Source organism: Heterodontus francisci, chromosome 31, assembly GCF_036365525.1.
Source record: "Heterodontus francisci isolate sHetFra1 chromosome 31, sHetFra1.hap1, whole genome shotgun sequence".
NCBI lineage: Eukaryota > Metazoa > Chordata > Chondrichthyes > Heterodontiformes > Heterodontidae > Heterodontus > Heterodontus francisci.
The window spans coordinates 56149482-56176025 of NC_090401.1; the positions used below are offsets into that span (position 1 = coordinate 56149482).

Below are 26544 nucleotides of genomic sequence, written 5' to 3' on the forward strand. Positions count from 1 at the left end.
ACTCACGGCATAGATACTTGCCGGGGCGCAAAATTGGATCTAAAATGTGTTGCCACATTTGTTTACGTTTGGCAACAATCCGTGATTTCCTGCCTTTGTGGTAAAAAGCTCGAGTTTCCCACCTCATTGTTGTTTCTATGTTATCTGATTGGACGGTCTACCCAAAGTTGATCTGCAGTTGGACAAATGAGCATTTGGTGAAATTAACAAAAGAGGAAGCCATCTCTGAGGCCGTATAAAACTGTCAGAGTGTCTGAGAAAGAAAATGACAAACAACTGAGCTGTTCCACCAAGAGTTTTAAAACTGGAGGAATCATTGTCTTGTGAACTCTTCGTCAAACTATCAAACAGTCCATTTCTCATCTCGCACCATTTCCTCTGAAAATCAGGAAAGAGACTCCAGAGTAGTTCTAAAAATAATTAACAAAAGAACCAAAGGCTTCATGAGGAAACATTTTTTATTTACACATTGGTTTGTTGTGATCTGGAATGCACTGCCTGAAAGGGCGGTGGGAGCAGATTCAATAGGAAATTGGATAAATACTTGAAGGGAACCTAAATTACAGGCCTGTGGGGAAAGAGCAGGTGAGTAGATGAACTGGATAGCTCTATCAAACAGCTGGCACAGGGACAATGGGCCGAATGGTCTCTTTCTGTGCTGCATTATTCTCTGATTCTGGTTCTATGAAGTAAATTTGAGGAATCAGCAAGAAACGCAAAGTGGTGAGGAAAACTCAATTCAGGCTGAAGGTTCAGCAAGGTTGTTGCTGCAGTTGGAACCCGGACTTTATTCAATTCCGAGCAGAAAGCTGCAAAACGTTTGCGGTGAAATTACTGTCTTTATTGTAACAGTACTTCTTGAAATCCCCATCCCAGGCCATTCCATCCTTCCTATGTGATCCCTCTCTTGCCATACCCATCCCCACCAACACACATTGCATACCTTCCATCCTGTCCCCTTACCCCCATGCCGTTCCCCACCCCCCCACCCCATGTGGTCTCCCCACTTCACATGCTGCCCTTCCATGCCACTCCCCCCTTGTCATCCAGCAAGTTCTGACTTTTTTAAAAAGTCGGCTGGAGAACCCAGAGCCTGTTGGGAAACGGCTATTCCTGACGTCAGCGGCTGTCACCTGTGAAATCGACAACAATCTTTTTTAAAAGAACTGACTTTTAAAAGAACTTGAAAAGAGCATTTCACTCTCTGCAACTGTGTGACAGAGTGGTACAGACAGGGGGTGGAGAAAGGGAGAGAGAATGGGAGTGACAAGGAGAGGGGGTGGGGGAACAGGAAGAGAGAGAGAGAGAGAAAGGGGGGCAGAGAGAGAGAGGGGATAGAGAGACCAAGGGAGGGACAGAGAGACAGGGGGTGGCCACAGAGAGAGCGTTGAACACTGAGCAGAGAGTGGGGAACACTGGAGACACTGGCCAGAATTTTACGGTGGATGGGCGGGAGCCGTACTCCGACGTGAAAGTTGGTGGTGAACCCGCTTTCGCCTAGCCCGGGGATCCGTCCCGTATTTTACAGGTCCCCAGACTTTAATTGTCCCGAGTTGGGACTTCCACCCACTTGAGGGAGGAGGTCCCACCTCAGTGAGCTGCTGACCAATCAGCAGGCCGGGAGCGGTGGCCACTGCTGGGACTGCAGCCCAGCCGACGCCATGGATCGAGGAGGGAAGGTAAGTAGGGGCACGCCTCACCAGTGGGATCGGTCTTTCCCTGGTGAGGCTGGAGTGGTCGTTTGTGGGGAGAGGGGGTTTCTTGGGTCCCGGGGGTGGGTTTAGGAGGCGGGGTGACCCTCATTCAGGCATCCTGTGCCCGACTGCCATTCCCCACCACCCCACCCCCCCCGGCACAGAAAGGCCAGCAGCAATCGCTGGGCGGCCTTTCACGTCCCCAGCACACACGCTTGCCACGGGTAAAATACCCGTGGAGGCAGGCGAGGGCCCCTAAGTGGCCGTTAAGTGGCCACTTAGGGGCCTTGATTGGCCTCGGGCAGGCGGGTCCTTTCCACCCCCCTGCCCAACGCTGTAAACTTGTGCGGAGGCGGAAGCAGGGCAGGTTGGCCTCCTGGAGCCTGCCGCTCAATTTTACACCGCCCCCATGCCACCATCCAACCCGCTAGGGCGGCGTAAAATTCCAGCCACTGGGGGGGTGGAGAGAGAGGGGGGAGAGATACAGATAGGGGGTGGCAAGGGACAGAGGGGGAAGAAGGAAAGAGAGGAGAGGAAAGGGAGATAGAGAAAGGGGAAGAAAGGGGGACAGAGAGAGTGGGGAGAGGGAGACAGAGTCAAAGAGTTATTTACTTAAGGCACTGGAGACGGCCATTCTGTTCATCGAGCCCACGCTAGCTCTCCATAGAGCTATGCAGTCAGTCCCACTCCCCGGCTCAATCCCCGTAGCCCTACAAGTCTATTTCTCTGAGGTGGCCATCAAACATCCTCTTGAAGTCATTGATCGTCTCTGCTTCCACCATCCTTGTGGGCAGTGAGTTCCAGGTCATTACCACCCATTGCGTAAAAAAGTGCTTCCTCATATTTCCCCTGCATTCTTTGTGCAAAACCTTCAATCTGTGTCCCCTAGTCCTAGAGGGGAGGAAGGAGGTAAGAGAGAATGAGTCACACACACACACAGAGCACGGGGAGAGGGGGAAGAGAGATCAAGATCTCTCCTGAAAGATGGACATCTATCCAGAATACTCGGCATTGCTACATCAAGTGTGCGGCCAGAGATTGTCACTAAATCAGTTTTCAATATAGTGACAAGAAAGTAAGTCACGAAATTCTCATTTAAAGCTTCTTCACAAAAATGCACATTTGTCGTTGTTTTTAATAGGAAGATAAATTTTTAATGCCCTTATCTTTTGAAATTTGCTCACTGGCCCCCTGAGCCGAGCAAAAATTGCAATGCGGCCCTCCGCCCAAAAAGGTTGGACAACCCTGGTGTAAACTGTTTGAAGTTGGTGTTTTCCTGCCAAGGGAAAAGAAAGCACCCAGCTCATCTCTTTCTCTACCTCTTTGAAAAAATCCTGCAAAGATCCAGTGTGGGAGAGCTAAAATCCCTGGTGCTGCATTGGTTCTGAGAAGGTGAAAAAAATCCTGTGATTTAAGTGTGTGCTGGCGGAAAACCCTGATGCCACATTTCTCCTGGAAAGCTTACTGTACCCCCAGAACTGACTGCTTCTGAAATGATCCCAGTGACACGTCTCCATACACCCGGATGCCAGGCCAAAAAAGGGACAATTGACATTCTTCCACATCTTTTTTTCATCAAGAATTAGCAAGTATTTGACCAAAGTAGCTTTTTAAATTTGTTTTTTGTAACAGACCTCTACAGAAAGAATTTCTGTATTTTTTCCAGTGTGTGTGTGAGTGTAGCTGGGGAACTTAAAAAGGGAACTTTCATATTTCAATCTGTGTGTTAGTGATTTGCTTCATTACTGGTTAAGTCTTGTTAATAATAAATTGATAATTTTGTTGTTTCTTAAAAGAAACTTGGTTGGTGTATTTTATTCTGGGATATTTCCCAAACCCCCGCCCAACATCGTAAACTTGCAACTTGTAACTGGATAAACATTTAATATATGTTATGACCTGTGGAGAAGTGGAACTAGAAAAAACAGTGCACTCCTTCCACCTTAGTCGTAACACCATGTAGAGCTGCATAGTTTATCAATCCAGGGTACTGGTAAGCTTCCCACTGTTTGTCCAGTGAGGACTACACTATCCATTAAAGAAAGACTTGCATTTCTACAGTGCCTTTATAGTTTCATTTGAGGCTCAGTTGGCAGCACTCTCACCTTTGAGTCAGAAGGTTGTGCATTCAAGTTCCACTCCAGAGATTTGAGCACAAAAATGTAGGCCAACAATCAAGTGCAGTACTGAGAATGCTGCATTGTTAAAGGTGAGAGAGAAGATGGGCAAGTAAACCAAGTGCCCCTGCTCTCTCATGTGGATCTAAGAACTCCCAAGGCACTATATCGAAGAAGGGTGGTGTCCTGGCCAATATTTATCCCTCAATTAACATCACAGAAACAAATTATCTGGTCATTATCACACTGCTGTTTGTGGCAGCTTGCTGTGCACAAATTGGCTGCCCAGTTTCCTACATTACAACAGTGGCTACACTTCAAAATACCCGAGGTTGTGAAAAGCAAGTCTTTGTTTTCATGGTCTGAGCACAACCCAAAGTACTTCACAGCCTTTAAAGTACTTTTCAATAATCACTCCTGAATGTTGACTATGTAGGAAATATTGGTTTGCAGAGTTATCTGGAGAAGAATGGTAGCCAGTGTCAGTTGCCAGTGCTCAGTGACAGATTTACCTGATTACTGAGCCAGACTGGATGGTCAATGATCAACAGTGCCCTGGACTAATGGGAACCTATCTAGTTCAGGTATCAGATTACCCAAGCTGTTGTGTGATTACCTGTAAGAGTGAAGTCCCTTTAAGATCTTAGTATGCTAATGAGCCAAGTACTAGGACACAGTCATGTGACTGCCACCCAGACTCACTCTGCTACTGTAACACCAAGGGGCAAGTCATGTAAATAGTTAGCTCTGCACTATATATGCTTGTTAGCTGTTAATAAACCTGTTTGAGATCTTCAACAACCTGGACTCCACGTATCTCATTTATGTTGCCTCAGACAACATAAAAAGCTTCTCTTTACATGGTGGCAGCGGTGGTGAGAAGACAAAATCGAAGGTTGCAGACCACAGGAAAACATCTTTTAAAACTACCTGCAGCTAAAAGAGAGAAAGTTAAAAGAAACACTGACCCAAACGGTGTAAAGAAGAAAAACTCACTTCCAGATGTAGAAGGCTGAACTGAATGACAGGCTGCAAATCAATCACTGTGAGTGGGTGAGTCAGGAATCCCCGTTGAAAAAAAGCTTCAAGGTGCTTGCAAATCTGTTTTTTTTTAAAGGCTCAGTGAAATAAAAAAGCCGGGAAAACCCAATCCCTATCTTAGGCTGAGCGATTGTTTTCAAAGGCTCCCCCAGCCTGATCAGGTCCACGTTATTATATGAGGTGCTTGACAGCAAAAAACACTGGAATCCTCCATTCATGCAGCTCACAGCTTGAGTTATAAACAGAAACCATCAAATCACCCGAACGCTGCAGAGCCTTCACTCACTTAGCCAGAGTTTTTTAAAACTCAGAAAACTACTCAAGCATGAAGAATTACCTATTGCTCTATTGTATAAACAAACTCTAGCCAAAATAAAGTACTTGAAATGCCTATTGCACAACTGTGTAAACAGACAGACTAGGCGCTGGAAACTAGATAAACAGGCAAGCACTGCTAAACGCCTGCTGCTGTCAATCAAAGCAGTCAAGAGAGTTTCTTAAAGGGGAAACAAGTACAGAGTCATAAAGCAAGTTTTAAAGCAAAAGAACAGCAGGAAAATAGATACCAGAATGAACTGGAAGGCCACTGATATCCTATCTGAGTTCCAATTGTTCAAACAGAGAATGCAGTTATGTTTCACAGACCAGTAGTTACAGAACCAGAAAATCAAGCTGTAAAAATAATGATAGCAATTGGAAATGGGGGATTACACAGAATCAATATCTCAGGCATATTTGAAGAGGACCAGAAGGATCCCACAAAGATATGGAAAACGCTGGAAGTTCAGCTCTGATTACAAGTGAATTTCAGAATCAACCGCCTGGAATTGATGTCCTACAGGCAGGAGCCACAGGAATCAATAGACCAATTCATCAGTAGTTGCTGTAGCAAAGGCACGAGTGCGATTTTTCAGAAGTCGAGTTGTCAGACTGAATAATGGAGCTGGTGATTGTATCAATACCCATTGAAGCCTTTCAGAAAGACCTCTTGGGGACAAAGAAAGGTCACAGCATTGATGCACTGCTGGAAGATGACAGGAAATATGAAGCCATTGTAGCTACAAACACTAGGTGCAGCCAACAGTATCGGTACCATAACCAGGTTGAAAAGAGCAAGCAAGCTGTGTGGTAAGTGCAGTCCGTCCCACTCACGGCGAAATCCCCTGCATTTCGTGACCTGTGCAAGGCGTGTGGCGCAAAAGGAGACTGGGCCCGCCCATGCAAGAATTCTGGCTCCAAAGACACAGCCAGATGGTAGAACACCATCAAATAGAAGACAGGCACAGCAACATGGCAACCACAGCAAGGAAAGCGCCAGAGACCTATATAAATTCAAGCTGATACATGAGATCCACAGCAAAACAGACCTGAGACAAGACCCAGAGAGAAGTAATGTTCAGTCAGACAAGGGTTCCACATCGTGAACCTGACACATCACTTGAATGAAGTCCAACAACTGGAAGCTTTCGCCACCATCAACATCATGTGCCCAAAGAAAGCTGGCAAATATACACTCAAGGTCAAGATTGACAACGGTGCTAGAGCAAATATCCTACTCAGTCCAAATCCTCAAAGATATGTACCGGAGTTATTGGAAGTCAATGGTACAACTGATAATTGCCAAGTTATCCCGTGCAGTGGCACATTAACAATGCAATGTAGACATGACAAGTCGGCATGGAAACTGAAAACATTCTACCTAGTAGACACGAGTGGACCAGCAGTGGCAGGACTACCAGCCTGTAAGGACCTCAACATCATAACTAGTCATGAGAGCATTACCAAGGGGAAATCTCCAAGGACCGGAACCCACTCGCAGACTCTGACCGGCATCAAATGGTGCACTATGGAAACCCAGCAACAGCACAAATATGTCGCATATTCACTTCTGCTTTATAGAGAACCGCCAGCACCACGATGAGCCAAAATGGACAGGTACCTCCATGAGACCAAGTACTCTTCCCCCAACAAGTCCTCGACCGTGAGCCCCAAGCCTTCAGATGCAGAGAATGTGGAGAGGCAAAGGACACACAATGTCCTGAAGAGGCAGAGGAGGAGTGAGTTGAAGCATTGTCTATTGGCTCTATGAGATGAGGTGCCGGCACTTTCCAAGAATGACAAGATCCCAAAATCTGTCATCTTGAGAAAAGCAATAGACTATGTTATCAGGCTGAAGGCAAAGCAACAGAAACTGAATGCAGAGAGGGAGACACTTCAGAAAGAACAGCAACGACTGAGACGCAAACTCCCCAAGCAAGAGTTGTCAAAACCACCGAGACTATTTATGGATTTTTGAGCCTCTATATCTGTAAACTTCATAATCTCGATTCATGTGTAAATAATTTTGATGTTATCTAATTTTATATGTTTTTGCTTTTAGCATACGAGACTTATCTTTGGAAAGAAAGGGGATGTTGTGTGATTGCCTTTAAGAGTGATATCCCTTTAAGATCTGAGTATGCTAATGAGCCAAGTACCAGGGCACAGTCATGTGACTGCCAGCCAGCCTCACTTTGCTACTGTACCACCATGAGGCAAGTCATGTAAATAGTAAATAAACTGTACATACTTGTTAGCTGTTAATAAACCTGCTTGAGATCTTCAACAACCTGGACTCCACGCATCTCATTATGTTGCATCAGACAATGTAAAAAGCTTCTCTTTACATAAGTCTGCTGTACAGAATTCACATAGCATTAAAGTTCCATTGTCAGGTGGCAATGTCACATGAACCCTGCTTATTTCTCGCCTCCAAGGAGAATAATTACTAGTTGGCCAAAGACAACAATCACCCCTATCAGTGACTTTCTGCTACTGTCCTTTATAAGGAGATGGATCATTACAGGAGACAAGGTTTTTGTTTGGAGAGAGGTGTGCAGAGAGAAACAGGGAAAGGAAGTAGAGAGAAACCCTGTTGTGGAAAGACACTACAGTGAAGTTGGAGAAGGGGAGGAAACCCAGTTATCAAAGGGGGTGGGTGATGCGGAGTGGGGGAGGGGGGGGTGTGTGGGGAGATAAATTTTCATGTCTAAAAATGTTTTTTCTTCTTCCTGACTGCCACGTCAGTCAATGAGAGAAGAACACAAGCTAAGCCAGGAACTTGCATAATTTATTTAAATTGTTCAATCTCCCAAAGTAGCACAAGGTCAGACTTTGCAGCATTTGGTGATTGCTTCACTTGCTACCATCCGTCCTGCCTCCTGTATGCAGGGACTAGACTGCCCTATAATCTATTGCACTGAATTAAATGAGCTTTCAGAATCCCATAGGCCACTGATTTGGGAAAATTAGCATTTTTAAAAGATGTTCTAAAGTGTGGAACTTTCACCTGCATCAAGATATTTCCTGTCTTTTCTGAAACATGGCATTTCTGCCAGATATAAGAGACAGCAGGACAATCATAAGTATTACTTTGCATCTGAATCCTTAACTGAGGCTGTCAGGCTCCGAGGATAATCAATATCAGTCTTGGAGCGCGACACAGGGCTGTTTTGATCAGTGGAGTGGATCTGATTTGAGTGGAAGTGAAGGAAACCTTGGGCACTGTTGGATATCTGAAATGATAAGCTAGAAATCCTCCTGTGTTCAATAGCATTGTACAGTTTGGCCAGTCAGTGAATGAGTAAATAACTGTGCAGATGCATTTGGGTTATTCAGTCTAAGCAACAGCATTATCAAAAATTAAAAACAAAATACTGCGGATGCTGGAAATATGAAATAAAAACAGAAAGTGCTGGAAAAACTCAGCAGGTCTGGCAGCAACTGTGGAGAGAGAAGCGGAGTTAATGTTTCAGGTCAGTGCAAAAACTGCCCATTTACAAGAATGACCCAGAAAGTGATTCATGTGTTAATAACTGAAGCTGGTATACAGTTCCATGGGTATCAAAAGCCCACAGGTAGCATTATTTACACACATGCTGAGAAAATGAGTGTCAGTAAGATTTTTGACTGTGGAAGGCATCATAGATACATCCAATCTCGTCCTCCCCCGACACTCACACACATCTACTTTGGAGCAGAAGTCATTGATTATCAATAGGAACAAGAACCTGTTTCTCCTCTCCAGCTCTAGGGAACTAGGCCAAATTGTAACATCCCCAACATTGTCCAACTCAGTACAAAACAGAGATTGAACCTGAGCTTGTGTCAGCCTCATCACAACACCCAGCTGTGCCTTTATCCATTAACTCATCAGACAACTCAACATTTAGATACTCCTGAAAAGAGCTGGGAAATCTTTTGAACAGAAAGCACTACCCTGTGTCAATTCCTCCATTAGCTCTGTGTTTTATTATTGCTTAACAAACTTGTCAAAATACTTGTCTCTACTTTTCTAGGCATTTTGCAATTTCCTTCCCATTTTTCCTTAAGTCTCTCCATGTCATGCCATGCATCATTTTGATTCCCGCTCTGTGCGGATCTCATCCTATACAGCGGTTGGACCACTATAATTGGTCTGAGTGCTCCTGGACTGTTGAGGAGGATCAGTAAGTCAAAGTTCTCACTCATGAGGCAGTATGTTATGCTCTCCCCCATTGAGAGTTTGGAGGCAGGGAGGGCATTTAATCAGGCAGGTTGGTGGTGGGTGGGGTGGGGACCCCCCACCTTCCTGCTTCCGCCCCATTTAAGTCCATGGTTGGAAGGCCCATGGAAGGCCTCCCCGCCCTACTGCCAATTGAGGCCCTTATGGAGCAATTAATGCCCAATTAAGGACCTCTTTCCACCACTGCTGATATTACCCCAGCGGCAGGCGGGCCTGTCGCCACACAGGAAGCATAACATGCAAACTCATGTGACGTTGCGTGTGGTCTTCCAGCAGGAGTCCTTCATTCAAAGGCACTCAGTGCCTGATCGAAGGAACCGGCATCAGGAAGGGGCGGGCCCGCTGAGAGCCACCCCCCCCTCCCCTTACTGCCAACCCTCCACACCCCCCCACCCCCACGACCCCCACCCCATGAATCCCCTCCCACCATCTCTAACCTCTGACCTGGATTGCTCCCTGATCCTGGGCAACCGGTGGGTGCCATTCCAGCTGCAGCCACCGCCTCCCCAGTGGCACTGCCGAGCAAAAGAGTTGCTGGCCTCTGATTGGCCAGCAGCTCTTGGTGGGCGGGACTTCTAGTCCCCAAGTCCTGATCCTGGGAAAGGCCCACTGATGGCCTCTCAAGTGCCTGAGTGCTGGTAATATGGTGGGCCTTCTCCAAAGGAGGCTCTCCAGCCAGCAGCCAAGACCCTTGTCGCCTCCATAAAATTCCCCCCATGATTGCTAATCAGTGGCTGCTGCTAGGACTGTTTGCTTGTGCGTATCACATGAGCCCCAGCTGTCTTGCCCTCCACAGTCAAATAGCCCATTGGCTCTCATTCTCCAGACAAGCAATGATCATTAACACAAGGCTACAGAGGTCACTCCCCCAGTTTGGTCATAGCTCAGCAAGGAATACCTTGAAGTGGGATTTGCAAAGAAAGGAAATTATCTTTAAAAAAAGTAGCTATGTATCAAATTTCTTGAGAGCAAGCAGAATTCATGGACTATTAATCTATAACATAGTCTTTTGTACGTAACTGTCACACTGCTCAGGAGAGATGGTCTGATTGAAAATACCTTTTTATTTAGTCACCAGTTTTTGGAACTGTGTAAATCTCATTGACTGGTGACAGCAAGAAAAATGGAGCATCATTTTGAATTTAACCAGCAGATATCAAAACATTGTATAACCATCTACTGTCTGGTTTTGCTAGTTACATGAAGGATTAAAAGGCATTATAATTAGATTTTTTTTATTCATTTACCAGATGTGGGCTTCACTGGCAAGGTCAGCATTTATTGCCCCTCCCTAATTGCCCTTGAGAAGGTGGTGGGTAGCTGCCTTCTTGAACCACTCCTGTCCTTGTGGTGTTAGGGAGGGAATTCCAGGATTTTGATCCAGCAACAATGAAGGAATAGCAATATATTTTCAAGCCAGGATGGTGTGTGGCTTGGAGGGGAACTTGCAGGTGGTGGTGTTCCCATGCATCTGCTGCCCTTGTCCTTCTAGGTGCTAGAGGCCACAGATTTATTGATTATAGAATTAAAATTGGAAGGCTGTATGATAAAATTGGAATCCGGAATCTCAGTCGTACCTTATTTTATTCTTTCCTCTCTCTTTACCACTCCTGAAGACTAATCAAAGTAAATTTTTCAGTTTAATACAAAAGCTGTTTATGGAAACATAAGTGTTTGAGTATTGTTCACCTTCAGTTCTCTTCTGCCATTCTAGTTTGTGCATGTAGTCCAATCGAGCAGAGCTGTGAGGTTATAGGGTTACATTATAAAACAAAGCAAAAGGCAGGTGCAAATATTTTACTTAGCAAGTAGTTGGTGGGAACAGTGATATATAATTTGGAGAAATAAACAAGAGTGGACTGAAAATTTGATATAAAACAGAGGTATAAATTAAGCTAAATTGAGCCCTGGAACAACTGGACATCAAGTTCAAAACAAAAAAGTAGGGAGGAATTGATAAAACAATTGCAATGCTAATTAATGTACTTTATTAAGAGAAAGCTGTAAAATAATCAACTCCACAACTGGCGCACCATTGCTGCAGAGTGTACTATCTATTAGATGCATTGCAGCAATCTGCAAAGGCTTCTTTAACAGCACCTCCCAAACCCATGATCTGTCACCTGGAAGAACAAAGGCTGCAGATGCATGGGAACACCACCCCCTCCAACATCCCCTCCAAGTCACACACCATCCTGACTTGGTCATATATCAGCCGTTCCTTCACTGGCGCTGAGTACAAATCCTGGAACTACCTACCTAAAAACACTGTGGACTACCTTCACCACAGGAACTGCAGCGGTTCAAGAAGGCAGCTCACCACCACCTTCTCAAGGGCAGTTGGGGATGGGCAATAAATGCTGGCCTGGCCAGCGACGCTCACATCCCAAGAATGAATTATTTAATAGTCTAAGAAGAATTGTGTGGATTTGCCATGTACTCTTTTATGTTTTGGACAGAGCATGCACAGTGTAGAGGAACTGGAGGGCTTGACAAAAGCAGTCTGATAGATGAAAGGACTGAGAAATGTTATGAATGACAGGGAAAAGAAGAGAAGAGGCTAAAATTTCAGGTCTGACTGTCAGTTTCTTACTTTCTCCATTTCACTATCAATTGTGACAGAAAACTCTTGTAAATTGTTCCAGGATATAACCAGTGTAAAAAACTTGCAACCCTGTGATGCAGCGCTGGCTGTAGATCAAAACTGTTGCTTCAGCATAAACAGAGTAGAGTCTTTCAGAGTCTGAAAGATTTAAATATAATTGTCTGCAGTACCTTTTGATTGTAGTCAGTGTCGGGAAGATGATCACTTGCATTCTATGTCTGGATTGCCATTCTATTGAGTTAATAATGTTCCTGTTGTAACAGTTCTCCAGATAATAGAGCATCTCTAAGTAAAATAATCAAAATTTGTCGGCACCTAGTTACTGATGTCATTGCGCACACAGCTATAAATAAATATTGTGCTTCTCAATTCCTTTTCAGCATTGACATTACACTCAGTGACGTTCACAAGTGCTCTTTTCCATTCTCTCCATCTTCAAGGATACAACTTAGGCAGTATATTTTTCCCCTTGAAGCAATTATTTTTGTGTTCCATAGGGAACTACAGCCTAAAGATTATTTTTTCTGATATGGGACACAAATGCTTCCCACATTGCTATGAAATTAGTTTGTCTTGTTATTTCAAACCGGTTCAGCAGTTTAATGCTCTATTAAAATGGCAAGTGGCCATTTTTTTTAACATGTTAAATATCTATGAACCTTGCAGTTGTTTCTAGCTTTTTCTGTTCCAGTTTCTAAGTAAACTAATTTAATTGAAATTAGGTCTCTCTAATCTACCCAAATACTACTGACATTTATTTTACCAGTTCATTTTCAACTGATCATTGCTGCAAACAGCTATGGGGTTTTTTTGCTTAAATTCCTTTTGGATTCCTAGTTTGTTTTTCATTTCTTCAGAAACCCTTTTCTAAATTGCTTGCAGTTCAGCTGATCTTCTAGGCCAATAAGCAGGATATTAAAATAATTAGAAAAGAAAATGCACACAAGCTGACTTTGTTTACTTAATTGGCCACTGTAGTTTAGCAGACAGATCAAATTCACATTGCATATTTGTTTGAAATTTTTACAAATAAGTCATGGTTGTATTGAACACTTGCAGAAGCCCCAGATGGTTATAGAGTTTTACTGCTCTGGGTTGATGTGAGATAGCCTGTTCTGTTTAATGGGTGAGATACTTGATTGGAAATGTGCCATTTGTTTGCTGTGAAAGTCTGACAGGCTCTTATATCCCTAAGGGTCTGAACAGTGTGAAAGATGAAATAACAACATAGAGCTTCAATACTCCAAGAATACACTGGACAGTGTAGTAAGCCTTGCATTGCTAATAGCAAGGAAATCAGGAAAAAATGAGCACCAGCAATCTAACTGGAATATGTTTAAAGCTTTGCTAACAACAAATGTACCATCCTCTCAGCAGGAAGCATTTAATTAGCATATAGGCTCATAACCCTTTCATGTCTTTCACAGATGCACTGAACACTCGGAACAAGCAAGTTATATGCACCACGCTGAAAATCCTGCAGCACCTTGTTGTGTCAGGAGATATGGTGGGTGAGGCTCTGGTGCCTTACTATCGACAGATATTGCCTATCCTGAACATATTTAAAAACATGAATGGTAAGTTGCAGCCACAGTGGGTTCTCCTGCTGAACTGTACTGTTCCAGGGAAAAAATACATATGCTTGTGAGTTATGTAATATTTGTGCAGTACGAAACATTTATAGTTATTTTCCTACACCCCAAGATTATCAACACCACACAATTGTTTATGCAAGTTTTCTGATGAACCTTATTAGAATGAAACGTGCCCCCATTTCAGTGTGATGTGATATGAATGTACTCCTCAGTGCAATAACATTGTGATTGGAGCCATGCCATTCTCCTTATTGTACCTGTACTACACTCAGTTGCTTCATGTCAATCTTGCCATACTGAGATCTGCTGTATGGTGTTCGTAGAATGATACAGCACAGAGAAAAGCCATTTAGCCCATCGTGCCTGTGCTGGCTCTCCAGAAGAGCCATCCAATTAATCCCACTCCCTTGCTCTTTCTCTATTGCCCTGCATTTTTTTCCTTTTAAAGAATAAGGATGTAAGAAATCCTGGAAATAAGATAAAGTCATTTAACCCATCAAATCCATGCACCATATACAACCTGTTTATCCCTGAATTTTGCCCATCCCATTTAATGTCCTGAGGAGAAGTTCTGCTGAGCTCCTCCCTTCCAAAGAAATCGAGAAAAATTATCTACCCCTCCAATATGCATGCCAGAGTGGTTGCTTTTTTCTTAAATTGACACATCTATAGCCCTAACAATTCAGGAGCTTTGTGCAACACACAACATCCAATTACCTGCATATATTTATACTTATAACCTGAAATCTTGTTTCAGACCTAATTTGCATTTGTCTGTTTTTCAAGGTTGTCACTTTCATGGCACCAGTTCACTAGCTGGGAGTCTGATGCTTGATTTACCTTTGGGGGAAATTTGCTTCTAATCTCATATGGCTTTAGATTGATTAAATTTCTCATGGTATCCAATGTGATGATATCATGAATTCTAGGTTGTGGTCCATTTAGCTACATACCTCTTTGCACACACCATTGATGTTCTAAATCAGCCAATAGGATTCATGCTGTCAAAGACAGAAGACAACCCTCTGCTCTTTTTTTCCCCCTTCAGTCACAGGATGTGGGTGTCACTGACAAGACTAGAATTTATTGCCCATCCATAATTGCCCTCAAGAAGGTGGTGGTGAGCCATCTTCTTCAACACGGTTTACTGGGCCATTTCAGATAGCAGTTCAGAGTAACTGCATTATTGTGGGTCTGGAGTCACATATAGGCCAGACCAGGTAAAGGTGGCAGATTTCTTTCCCTAAAGGGCATAAGTGAACACGATGGGTTTTTTTTTTACAACAGTAGTTTCATGATCACCATTACTGATATTAGCTTTTTATTTCAGATTAATTTAATTACCTAAATTTATATTCCCCAACTGCCATGGTGGGATTTGTACTCACATCTCTAGGTTATTGGTCCAGGCTTATTAGTCTAGTAACATTACCACTATGATATTGTAGTGCCATATCATGCTATTGTACCTGCTTAGTTCCATGTGCCTGACATAAGGAACTCTGCATCTACAGCTCTCAACAAAACCTTCCCAAACTCTAATGCATATTTAGTGGAGACAAACCATTATATAAAATGCAATTGAGATTAAGGTCTCGAGAGTGTACTTCTCATGGTGGAGACCACAGCTGAATTCATCATTTTAAAGATAATTAAATCACCTTCAGTTTGAACACTAAACTTCAACAAAAACGGAGGTTTAATTTTAATTTCACAGGATTGATGCTCTGAATGGCACCGTGAAAGTAATTTTAAATGGGTTAGGAAAAGTAAGAATCAACAGTACTCTATGTTACGAATGGGATTACGTCCACCAACATCTCCCAGCATGGGCAGCTTTACTTTATGCTAGACCTGCTATCACATACTGAACTCCACAATCAAAGCACACCACTGAGTTAATCATTCCCTGAATTTCTGAGCACTGTCTCTATTTTGAGATGTCTCACTGACTTTGTTGGCCGCAGGGAGCATTGCATACCCATCATCTGGCTTTTATGGAAACCATAGATGATTAAGTGGAAGCTTTCTGTAGAACGTATGTGTTTGAAATGTAGCAAGATCAGAATCACCTTCTACTTGGCATAGTTGTTCATCTTGATCCTGTTTGAATCTCCTTAAGGAAAGTGACTGCAGTGAGTTCAAGGTTGACAGCTACATCAGTAGAAACAAAAGCAATCTAATACTAGGCTGTCACATGATGTGGTTGAGTGGTGACAGTAAATTATTTCCATTTTGCCGTCTTTTGGAAGAGACGTTAAACCAAGGCCCCATCTGCCCTCTCAGGTGAATGTAAAAGATCCCTTGCAACTATTCTGATGAAGAGCGGGGGAGTTATCTCTGGTGTCCTGGCCAATATTTATCCCTCAGTCATCGCAAAAAAACAGATTGTCTGGTCATTATCACCATGATGTTTGTGAAAGCTTGCTGTGTACAAATTGGCTGCTGCATTTCCTACATTACAACACTACACTTCAGAAGTATTTCATTGGCTGTAAAGCACTGTGAGACATTGAGATCATGAAAGGCACTACACAAATGTTTCAGTTTCAGACCTATCTGTGAATGTTCCATTAATGAGCTAATATGGCTGTGCAGCCCCTTTAAAGAAATATCACCTTATATGTGAAATTTGTATTTGATAGATTCATATATAATGCAAAAAAAGTGGTGATGTTGAATGAACTTTACAGCCAATTAAAGTAACAGCTCCCAAATTTTTTTTTACATTATTTTAGGCTTATGTACAATGTATGTGCATCATATGCATCAAAAGAGGAGGAGCCAGCGATATTACAAAACTAGCTACGTATGCATTTGGTTACAACAGGCTGTGTATCAGAAATTTTACAATACAATAACATTGCTGAGTCGCATTATATAGCAGTTCATGAATGAAAAGTGCTGGGAATTATGTTAAAGTTACCAAAATGTTAGTGAACGGGAACATTTGTGTTCCTCAGGATAGCAAGCAACCTCCTTTTCTTCTTCCTTCTCTCTTCCCAAATCCTCTGTCTCTCCCTCTCTCTCACACACACACACACAGAGGCAAAATCCATCTTCAGCTCTGCCGTCTATTCCTTTTTTCTTCTCACAAAAGTTCAGAAGTCCAAGAGGGGACGATTGTGATGAGGCACTCTGGGCACAACCTACAAGGATAACTGAGTCACAACTATTTTTGAACAGGCCAATACAGAGGCACTGCGGTAATGCAAATGCCACTATGAGCAAAACACACTCTACAATTGTTCTCCCCAAGAGGGTCGCACCACAAATACAAATAGCCTATTCAAACTATAAACCAAATGGTGTCAGATCGTGATCTGGTTTTTATTGTTGATTATGTAAAGCGTTCCCCAGTGATGGACTCCTTCAAGGGTAGCAATGGACATGATCTCTCTCAGAGATCAGTAGATAGGAGAACAAAAGTGATTGTGAAGAGGTCATGTTCTTCAGTTGCAGTCCAGATCAATGTTCATTAACAAATTCCTGGATTAAAAATCTATTGCTGATTAGTTTGTATTGAACTTTGCCTGACTTATTAACCCTTGTGGCTTCCCATAATCTGGTGTTTTGTTTGTGTGATTGACAGTGTTTGGTGTGGTATGCTGCATCAACCACACACTCTGCCCTATTACAGCTTCTTCCTTCTTGAGGTTGTAATATAAACTGTTTTTAAAAAAACAAAAACATTCATATGTTTGTGAAGCTATGGCCATTCCCAAGATGGTTCTGGCCAGTAATTGTAAAGCCAGGTCCAAAAACCACAAATAGTATAGTTGGAGCTCTGTGTCAATGTGAGCTGTTCCCTATAAAACATGTATGACTTTGTGGCAATTAAAGTTTGTCTCTAAGCACATAAAGAGATGGGGAATTTGGAAATTTATAAAATGAATCTTTCGGGAAAACAATAAAATCGGCTGAGCTGGAAATTGAATCTATTCATCGTAAGAACAATAACAAGAGATTTCTCAAATTCATTGCAGCGTAGGAAATGTTTAAATATACACAGCCACAAAGGGATTTTAAGCAAAAGCAATAAACTTCTATCATTCTATTTTGCTTCATTTCATTTTTGGTTTGCATTGGACCGTCTGAGCAATGTTCGGTTTATTTGTTATCGGAAACCAAATCACAAAAATATGCCTCAAGCTATGAGATATATTGGGTTAGTGATCCATCTTGGGCAACAGCACAAAATGTATTGTATTGAATCAGCCGTCTGTTGTACGTCCACCTGATGCTCAGTTCCATTAGGAACATAGGAAGAGGAGGAGGCCATTCAGCCCCTCTAGTCTGTTCCGCCATTCAATGAGATCATGGCTGAACTGCGACCTAGCTCCCTATCCCTTAGTACCATTGGTTAACAAAATTCCATCAATCTCACTTTTTAAATTACCAATTGATCTAGTATCAATTGCCATTTTCAGAAGAGAGTTTCAAACTTCTATCACCCATTGTGTGTTGAAGTGTTTCCTAATTTTACTCCTGAAAGGTCTGGCTCTATTTTTTTTTTTAACTATTCCCCCTTATCCTAGTCTCCCCAACCAGCAGAAATAGTTTCTCCCAATCTACCCTATCTGTTCCCCTTAATATCTTGAAAACTTCAATCAAATCACTCCGAACCTTCTAAATTCCAGGGAATACAAATCTAGTTTGCAAAATCTCTCCTCATAGTTTAGTCCAGGGATAGGCACCAACATGTTGTACCATGGACATTTGAGAAAATTATTGGCTCAGCCACAGACATGGGGACAATTAATCTGTATATAAAGTGTGTAGCCAATCTAAAAAATAGTCCAAATTAAAACACATTTGTCCCTATAAGTAAAGTAGCTAAGCATACAAACACCAATGGAGAAGAGCACAACTGTATTAGCAAGCAAAATAGTATGCAATGTCAAGCAAATTAGTTTTGTTGACAGAATAGAGCTAGCTACGCCATGTCACAGGGTGGTAGATGGACCTTATCGGATGACCTCTGTGGATTCACACTGTACCAGGAGTGCAAATTCATCCAATAAACCATGAAACTCAAGGAGAGGATTGTTATTGTTGTTATTGAGGTGAGGCAGTAGAAAAATCAGCAATAGGAAGATTGACCATTTCTCACACTGCTGTTGTCACAAGACAATTTAACCTGTGAAGATCAATGTTTGTGCAACTTCTCTACCTGCTGTAATATGTGTCTGAAGACAGGGCAGCCAACAAAAGGGCAGTGATCTCCAAATCAGGAGAATTTTATAGGATGGAGCAGATGGTACTTCAGAAGACTTATGTAAAACAGAAAAGCACAGTGGGACAGGAAGGGACAGAGAGATTAACGATAGTTAGCCAAGTCTACTTTATTCACCTTGACAGGCTGTTAAACTATGTCCTGGATTCAAAAATACAGAAACAACAGCATTTCTCATGGACTAAATGTCATTTACTCACCAATGATAGTGACAAAATTAGATAAACACAATTACAAATAAAGACCATCCTTCAATTCCTCCAATAAAGTGATTTTCTTAAATTCCCTTATATTTATATCTCAGTCTATCACTGTTGATTCCGATTCAGCTCTGACAAGATAATTATTAACAAAAAGCTTTTCTGCAAAACTTTGAGTGCTTGTTACTGCATGTATTATTCAGTTACAAAATGTTTAGTCACTAGCTGTAAGATTGTACTTCAGATTAACCAATTTATGTCCAAGCCAAATCTCATACCTGTTAGCAAAGGTGCACTTGTAATATAATTATATGATACAGACAACTTTCAAATGACATTGGCCACTTAGGTTATCTGCCCTCAAACTGAATAGTAAATGCAGTTACAGATCTTTGACATACTTGTAAAACTTGTACTTTAATACAATTTTCAGCAAAAGAAAATCAGTTAATGACTGTTACTAGCATAGTCATTGAAACATAATAAATATTTACTACATCTTCCCCGACAGTTTTTAAAACTGCAAATGCAGCAAGGATTTTGTTAAGGAACTGCAGACAGTTCATCATAGATTAAGGTTTATTCAAGCTATCTGTTACATTGTATTTACTAACTTATGTACATGGGGCAGCAGCATCCCATTTTTACCAATATCACTCAGCACCAATACACCATACTCCAGTATTCCTGAGGAACTTACAGTGCTGACCTCTGGAGATTCCTTGGATTTTCTTGCCTGTTTTCCTCTCAATGCAATTTCTGGAACAATGTGATTCCAAATGGATAGCAATGAAATTTCAATATTTATATAGAAGTAAAAGTCCAGCAACTTTCAACATGTCACTGAGCTTGTGTCCCAAGTGAATGTAATGTCTGCCAGAGTGTAAAAATTGAGACATTCCCTTAGTGACTTTTGCCACTTTAAAATGAGTTTATGTAACACAAGCCTTTAAACTTGAGTTTTAAAATAACCTAGCTGCTAAGTTATTTTAAAACACAAGGTTAAAGGCTTGAAGCAGAGGTGTCCAATTGTTTCACGTGGGGAGGGGGGGGGGTCATGTCATATTTGTTTTCTTACGTAGGGGGCCGGAGAGACAATTTCGGAAAGATAAAGGCATTAAAAATGTACCTTACTATTAATCAAAACAACAACAAATATGCATTTTTGTAAAGAATCTTTTTTTAAAAGAGAAAACTGACTTATTGACTTACTTTCTCCTCACTATGTTGGACACTGTTTTAGTGAGATACCTGTTTTTTTCTTGCTTGTCAAGTAGTCATGTCTGCCCACACACCTGTAGCAATGCGAAGTATTCTGGATAGATGTCCATCTATCAGCAGTGATCTTGATCACTCTGTCTCTCTTTTCTTTCTCCATGGCTGTCTCTCTCCTCCTTCATCTCTGTGTTCCTCCTCTCTGTGACCCTCCCCTCCGTGTTGCTCCCTCCACTTTCTGTATTGCACCCTCCCCTCTATGTCGTTCCCCTCCTCTCTTTGTCGTCAATCCCACTCTCTGTCTCCCCTCCCCCCCCACCCCTTTCTCTCTTTTCCTTTGCTTTCTCTCTGTCCCTTCTTTTTCTCTCTATCCCCCGTTCTCTCTCTATCCCCCTGCTCACTTTCTCCCCCCTCACTCAGTCTCCCTGCCCACCACTCTCTCCCCCTCTCTTGCTCTCTGCCCCCTTGCTGTGTCTTTCTCTGCGCCTCCCTCTCTCTCTCTGCCACCACCCCCCCCCCCACCACCCCACCCTGACCTTTGCTGAGAGCAGTAACAGCAGTTTCTAAACTTCGGACAGATTTATCGTTTTCCGGCGGACTTTTTAAAAAAAAATCAGAACCCTCCGGAAAACACCAAATTTGTCCAAAGTTTGGAAGCCGCTGTTCCCACTCTCAGCACCTGTCAGCTGTGATTATGGAAAAGAGTGTTAATGAGCATTAGATAAAGATCTGAGCTTAGAAATTCCAATTCAGCTGTGAAACAGAGTTGTGATTTTTGTTTTTAAAGCTGGTCTGGTCGGAAAGAAGAAGCCAATGGGAAATTTCTCATCTCTGAAATTACCAGTCACAGACCTCAAATTTCTTTACCACAGTCACTGGAGTGCGTGTATGGACATGTTGCCAATCCCTGATTTAACCCTGAATCATTCTGGTAAATAGACGCTGCACTCCCTCCAAAGCCCATAAATCCATCCCAAGGTGTGGTGTCCAGAGCTGCTCACAGTGCTCCAGGTATGGTCTAACCAAGGTTTTGTAGTCGAGTCCTCTAGATACAAATGCCAGCATTCCATTGGCCTTTTTGATCATTTTCTATACCTGCTCATGACAATTTAATGATCCGTGTACCTGGATCCCCAAGTCTCTTTGGATCGCCAATGTTTCTAGCTTTTCCCCATTGACCTCTGAATATTAAGTGGGCATATAACAGGCGACTGATGTGATAGTTCTGTTTCGCACTACCACTCAAGACGACTTTCTACCCCATTATATTTAGTGCCAAATAGCTATGATGCTGAAAATTTTGATTCACATTATTTGAGTCTAAATCTCAGTAATATTTGTGTTGGGCTAGCCTATATTGTCAAGCTACACTAATGCCTTCCCATATTGCTTGATGATGCATCTCACATTGCCTGTGATTCCTTAACTGGCAATGGAAGAAGAAAGCTCAGGTCTTGTGCCCTCAACTGGGCCACATTGTGGTGTTACATTTGGGCTGCGGTGTACCTTGGCTATCGAGAGGAGACTATAGAAATCATCCAGGTTTCCCATTCCTCATCACCATGCTGTAAAGTGTGTGGGTGTGGATGTTGGATGAGGGCACAAGCAGTCTCAGCTGGAATGAGTTAAACCTTCAACTTGTTTGTCAATGCTCACTGCCACGGTCACGGAATAATGGGCATTTTGTCAAGACAGCAATGAGTGACTAAAACATAATTCAGCTCCAGTTGAATAATAATTATACAATTAATAAAGTCTGCAAAGGAAAATAGAAGTGTAAAACTGAAGCATGGCCTTTGAGGTGTCATCTTTGAGGATTTAGGGCATTACACAGTAGCAGATGTGCAGCCGTTGCTGGAGTGACGACAGGAGTAATGTTGCTTTCTCACCTCTCAGGCTGCAGCTGCTTTGCACGACTCCTCCAATCTAATACAGCAAGTGCTATGACCTGTCACCTTTTGTTGCCAGAGCAAAATACCACATTCGCCTCCATAAATTGTTGTGCATTGGAATGTAAGTGGCAGATAAATAGAGTCATTGGACAGAGTAAAGAAAAAGAGGTGATAAAGGGCTAGAAACAGAGACAATGATATAAATATGACAAGTCGGTGACTGAATAACTTGAAGTGTCTCTGTTAATATTGTGACTGACAAAGGAGAAAAAGTGGCCAATTGGCAGAAGGGAATGAATAATTGCAGTGATAAGGAGAGTAAAAATAGAGTACAGATAGAGAGAGTGGCATATTTTCACTTAGAGACCATCCCTCATACTTCTCTACAGTTACTGCATTCCTTACATACATGCATTTCAGGAGCTGTATGTTGGAAAATATTGACGCATCTTCTTTAATCAGGACTGCTAAAAGCACTCTTGGTTCCAGGAGCTGGATTCAGGACTTGGAGGGAACAGGGAGGTGGGGCCTCGATAACAGAGTAATGTCCACACCCGAGCTCCAATACAGCCAAGGAGCTGTACTGGGGGGTGGAGGGAACTGGCTGCTACAGGCATACCTATCTTGCAGCAGAAACTCAATGGAAACAGTGGGGAATAGTCCTAGGAAAAAAGTAGTTTGTTCAGAGATTGTTGGTCAGGGAATGTAACGTGGTTGCAGAGCAAGGCAGAACCATGACCTGATATTGGTACTGAGGAAACCTGTGACCGGATTGTGGAATGCTAGTTAAAAATGCATTAACATCAGTTAACATTCACATTTCTTCAGTGAGGTTGGAGTTCACAGCAGTTGGGAGACAACCAGACACCATTACTGTAGAATTCAAAAGACGTATAATCCTAAACGGCCAATGAGATTTACAGAAAGAGACACGCAGGATTTGAAAGGTCAAGTGATTTATTATTGGCCTTCAAGGGCCAGTGGTTAGACTGTGTAAGGACATAGTGATCCTCAACATAGCAGTCCCAAGCCCAGCACAGGGCTCCTGAAACAGCCATTAGCCCCTCTAAGTGCATGGTCTAATGTCTGTTTCAGGTGTGGGTCTTGAATGTTTACACTTCAGCTTTTGCAATATGGCATGCGGCACACCTGTCGCAAAATGCGTGAGCTTATGCCACCTGCCATATTGGATACTTAGATACATGTTTCACATGCGCGTCAATGCTTTTCTAGGCCCTCCTGCTTTTGGTCTATTTTAAAAGTATCCACAGTTGAAGAAAACAAATTAATGTTTAGATTTTTAGCTAAGTGAGTGACTTACAAGACAAGGAAGCAATGTTGAAGTATCTGACCTTAGTAAGGCAACATTTGGTATTCTGTGGTCAGTTTTGGTCTCCACATTGCAGGAAAGCTGTAGAATCATTGGAGAGGAGGGCTGAAGTTATCAGGAATGGTTGTCTACACTGAACAAAAGAGTTGGATAATGAGTATCTGGTAGAGATCTTTACTGTTGTCATGGGTATGAAGAATTGGGATCTAGGATATTTCTCCCAGGCGCAGGAGGATGGGACACAGTTGAATACTTTCTGGAAATCCGAGTATATTACATCTACCGGTTCCCCTTTATTAACTTGACTAGTTCCATCCTTAAAAAATTCCTGAGTTTGTCAAATATGATTTCCCTTTCATTGTTAACTTTGATCATACTATGATATTCTAAGTGCATTATTAAGACTTCCTTAATAATAAATTCCAGCATTTTCCCAATGACAGACATCAAGCTAACTGGCCCATAGTTCCATTTTTCTCTCTCTCCTTTCCTGTCTAGTGATGTTAACTTCCAATCCGCTGGAACTGTTATAGAATCCAGGTAATTTTGGAAAATCATAACTGGCGCATCCACTACCTCTGCAGCTTATTAGGAGTCACAGATTGAAGGTTTTGGGCAAGAGATGCAGGGAGAAATGAGGAAGAGCTTTTTTACGCAGCGAGTGGTAATAACTTGGAACTCTTTGCCCATGAGGGTGGTGGAAGCGGAACAATTGATTTCAAAAGGAAATTGGATGGGCACTTGAAGCAAACAAGTTTGCAAGGCTACCGGGATCGAGTGGGGGAGTGGGACTGAATGGATTGCTCAGTGGAGAGCTGGCATGGACTCGATGGGCCGAATGGCCTCCTTCTATGCTGTATATGGCTCTATGGGCTGAATTTTACCAGCTCCCTGATGTCGGGGGTCGTGGCAGGGGTGGCCCGGAAAATACCTCCGGGAGAGGCCCCCAATGGGCCTCAATGCCAGGATAGCCCCACCCCAATTTACCAGCAGTGGCAATGCCTCGGGGTGCGCCCCCCACCCCACCCCGCCATTCCACAAAAAAAATTAACTTACATATTAAAGTCTATGCTAATAAATGAATAATTACCTATCATGTTGCGACGGCCATCCCACGCCAATATTCCAGCAGGTTGCCGGAAGTGCTGCGCCATCGATCTCTGTTCAGAGATCCAAGGTGTAACACTGATGGGGAGGGGGGAAGAGTGAAAATTTCAGGGCAGGAGGGGGGCAGCAGGGAAAACTCTGACTATTGGCTGAGGGGATGGTGGGAAGGGGTTGAAGGGCAGAGGTAATGAAGCTCGGAGGGGAAAGTTCAGGTTGGGAAGAATTGTTTTTTGGGTGGAGAGAGCCATAAATAAATTGTGTGGTCATTGGGGAGGGAGGGGCTTTGATCTTTTATTAAATTTTGTCTCATTTTTACATACATTTGTCTTCAAAAATTAAAATTACTGTTAAGGGCTTGAAGCCCTTTAAAAATGGCGCCAGCACCTGTGTAGTGGCACCAGACGCCATTGCCGGGAACGGAGTGCCCACCCCCTCTACATCATCAGAACGGGCGGACCTGCCCCCTCCATGCCAATGAACCGCCGCGCAAAATATCGCGGCAGCTCTGCGGCGCATGTCCTACACATGCGCCACGCACTTTTAGAAGCTGCCCGCCGAGCACGGCAGCAAGCTGTGAAAATTCAGCCCTAGGACTCGATGAAAGTGAAAGATGTCAATGGGAATTAGGAAATATAGACATTGTTCTTTCAGTTAGAGCATGATTGAATTATGGAACAGATTGACAGAAGGGCTGGTGGAATGGGAAGCTGTAGCAAGGTTTAGAACAGGACTGAATGAATTTCTATGGCCTAAAACATTACTATGTCATGATTTCGGAGATTTTCTGCCTTGGTTTTCTAGCACACTGCCGGGAACACATTGGAAAATTACTCACCCTTGGACCCATAATATCCTGACCAGTTGGATGTTTCTGTACATTTGCAGCTTTCTGTATATAGTGGAATTACTCATTACAGATCAAGCATATGATTAAGTAAATCCTGTGAGCTGAGAGTGACCATTCTTTGCATTTCGTTCATTCTGTCTGTGGACAATCAATGCACATTTAATATTTACAGACAGCAGCTTGCATTCTCTTGGGATTCTTTTTCTTTTAACTCCTGCCAACTTGCTCAGGAGTGTAATTAAAAACCATTCCAAAAATACCTGCGTGGAGTCTCATCTTTATGAGCCAGAGTTGTTTCTTTAAAAATTCTGTTTCCATAATCCTAAAACATGGACCCTCATTTCCACATCGCTGGCTTTTAGCAAACATATCAAAGTACATTCGAGATGACTATTAAGAAAAAAGATTTTGGTGGGATGTGATATGAAAGTGCTTCTTTTTTTCAATTTCTTTTGAGGACTCATGTTGTAGAATTGGGGAGATGGATTCATAGGAGGACTGAAGTGATTCCATAGATGCTGGACTTTTTTTAAAAAAGGGTCACTGGAAGGACTCTGTTTAAAAACAACATTTACTGGATGTCATATGTTTTTAGCTAAGTAAACAATAGGTGCCTTCTGACTATGGGAGTTGTTTACAGAGAAGTGACATGTCAAGATTTACGGTGCTCAAGAGTGGGTTTCATTTTTGAATACTGTTTTGAGTCAGTTGTAGCTTCCTTCAATCATAAGGTCAGAAGTGGGGATGTTCGCTGATGATTGCACAAAGTTCAGCACCATTCGCAACTCCTCAGATACTGAAGTAGTCCGTGTAGAAATGCAACAAGACTTTGACAATATCCAGGCTTGGGCTGATAAGTGGCAAGTAACATTCGCACCACACAAGTGCCAGGCAATGGAATCTCCAACAAGAGAGATTCTAACCATCTCCCCTTGACATTCAATGGCATTACCATCGCTGAACCCCCCACTATCAACATCCTAGGGGCTACCATTGACCAGAAACTGAACTGGAGTAGCCATATAAATACCGTGGCTACAAGAACAGGTCAGAGGCTAGGAAACCTATGGCGAGTAACTCACCTTCTGACTCCCCAAAGCCTGTCCGTCAGGAGTGTGATGG

General features: G+C 42.7%; 1 protein-coding gene across 1 annotated transcript in view; it reads left to right on the forward strand.

Moving 5' to 3' along the window:
• The window catches only part of LOC137347294 (parkin coregulated gene protein homolog), a 273893-nt gene that overhangs the window by 190517 nt on the left and 56832 nt on the right, over positions 1-26544 (forward strand). Inside the window, exon 4 of the mRNA XM_068011681.1 lies at positions 13428-13577. Within this exon, the coding sequence (XP_067867782.1) occupies positions 13428-13577 (150 nt within the window). The remainder of the gene's footprint in view (positions 1-13427; positions 13578-26544) is intronic.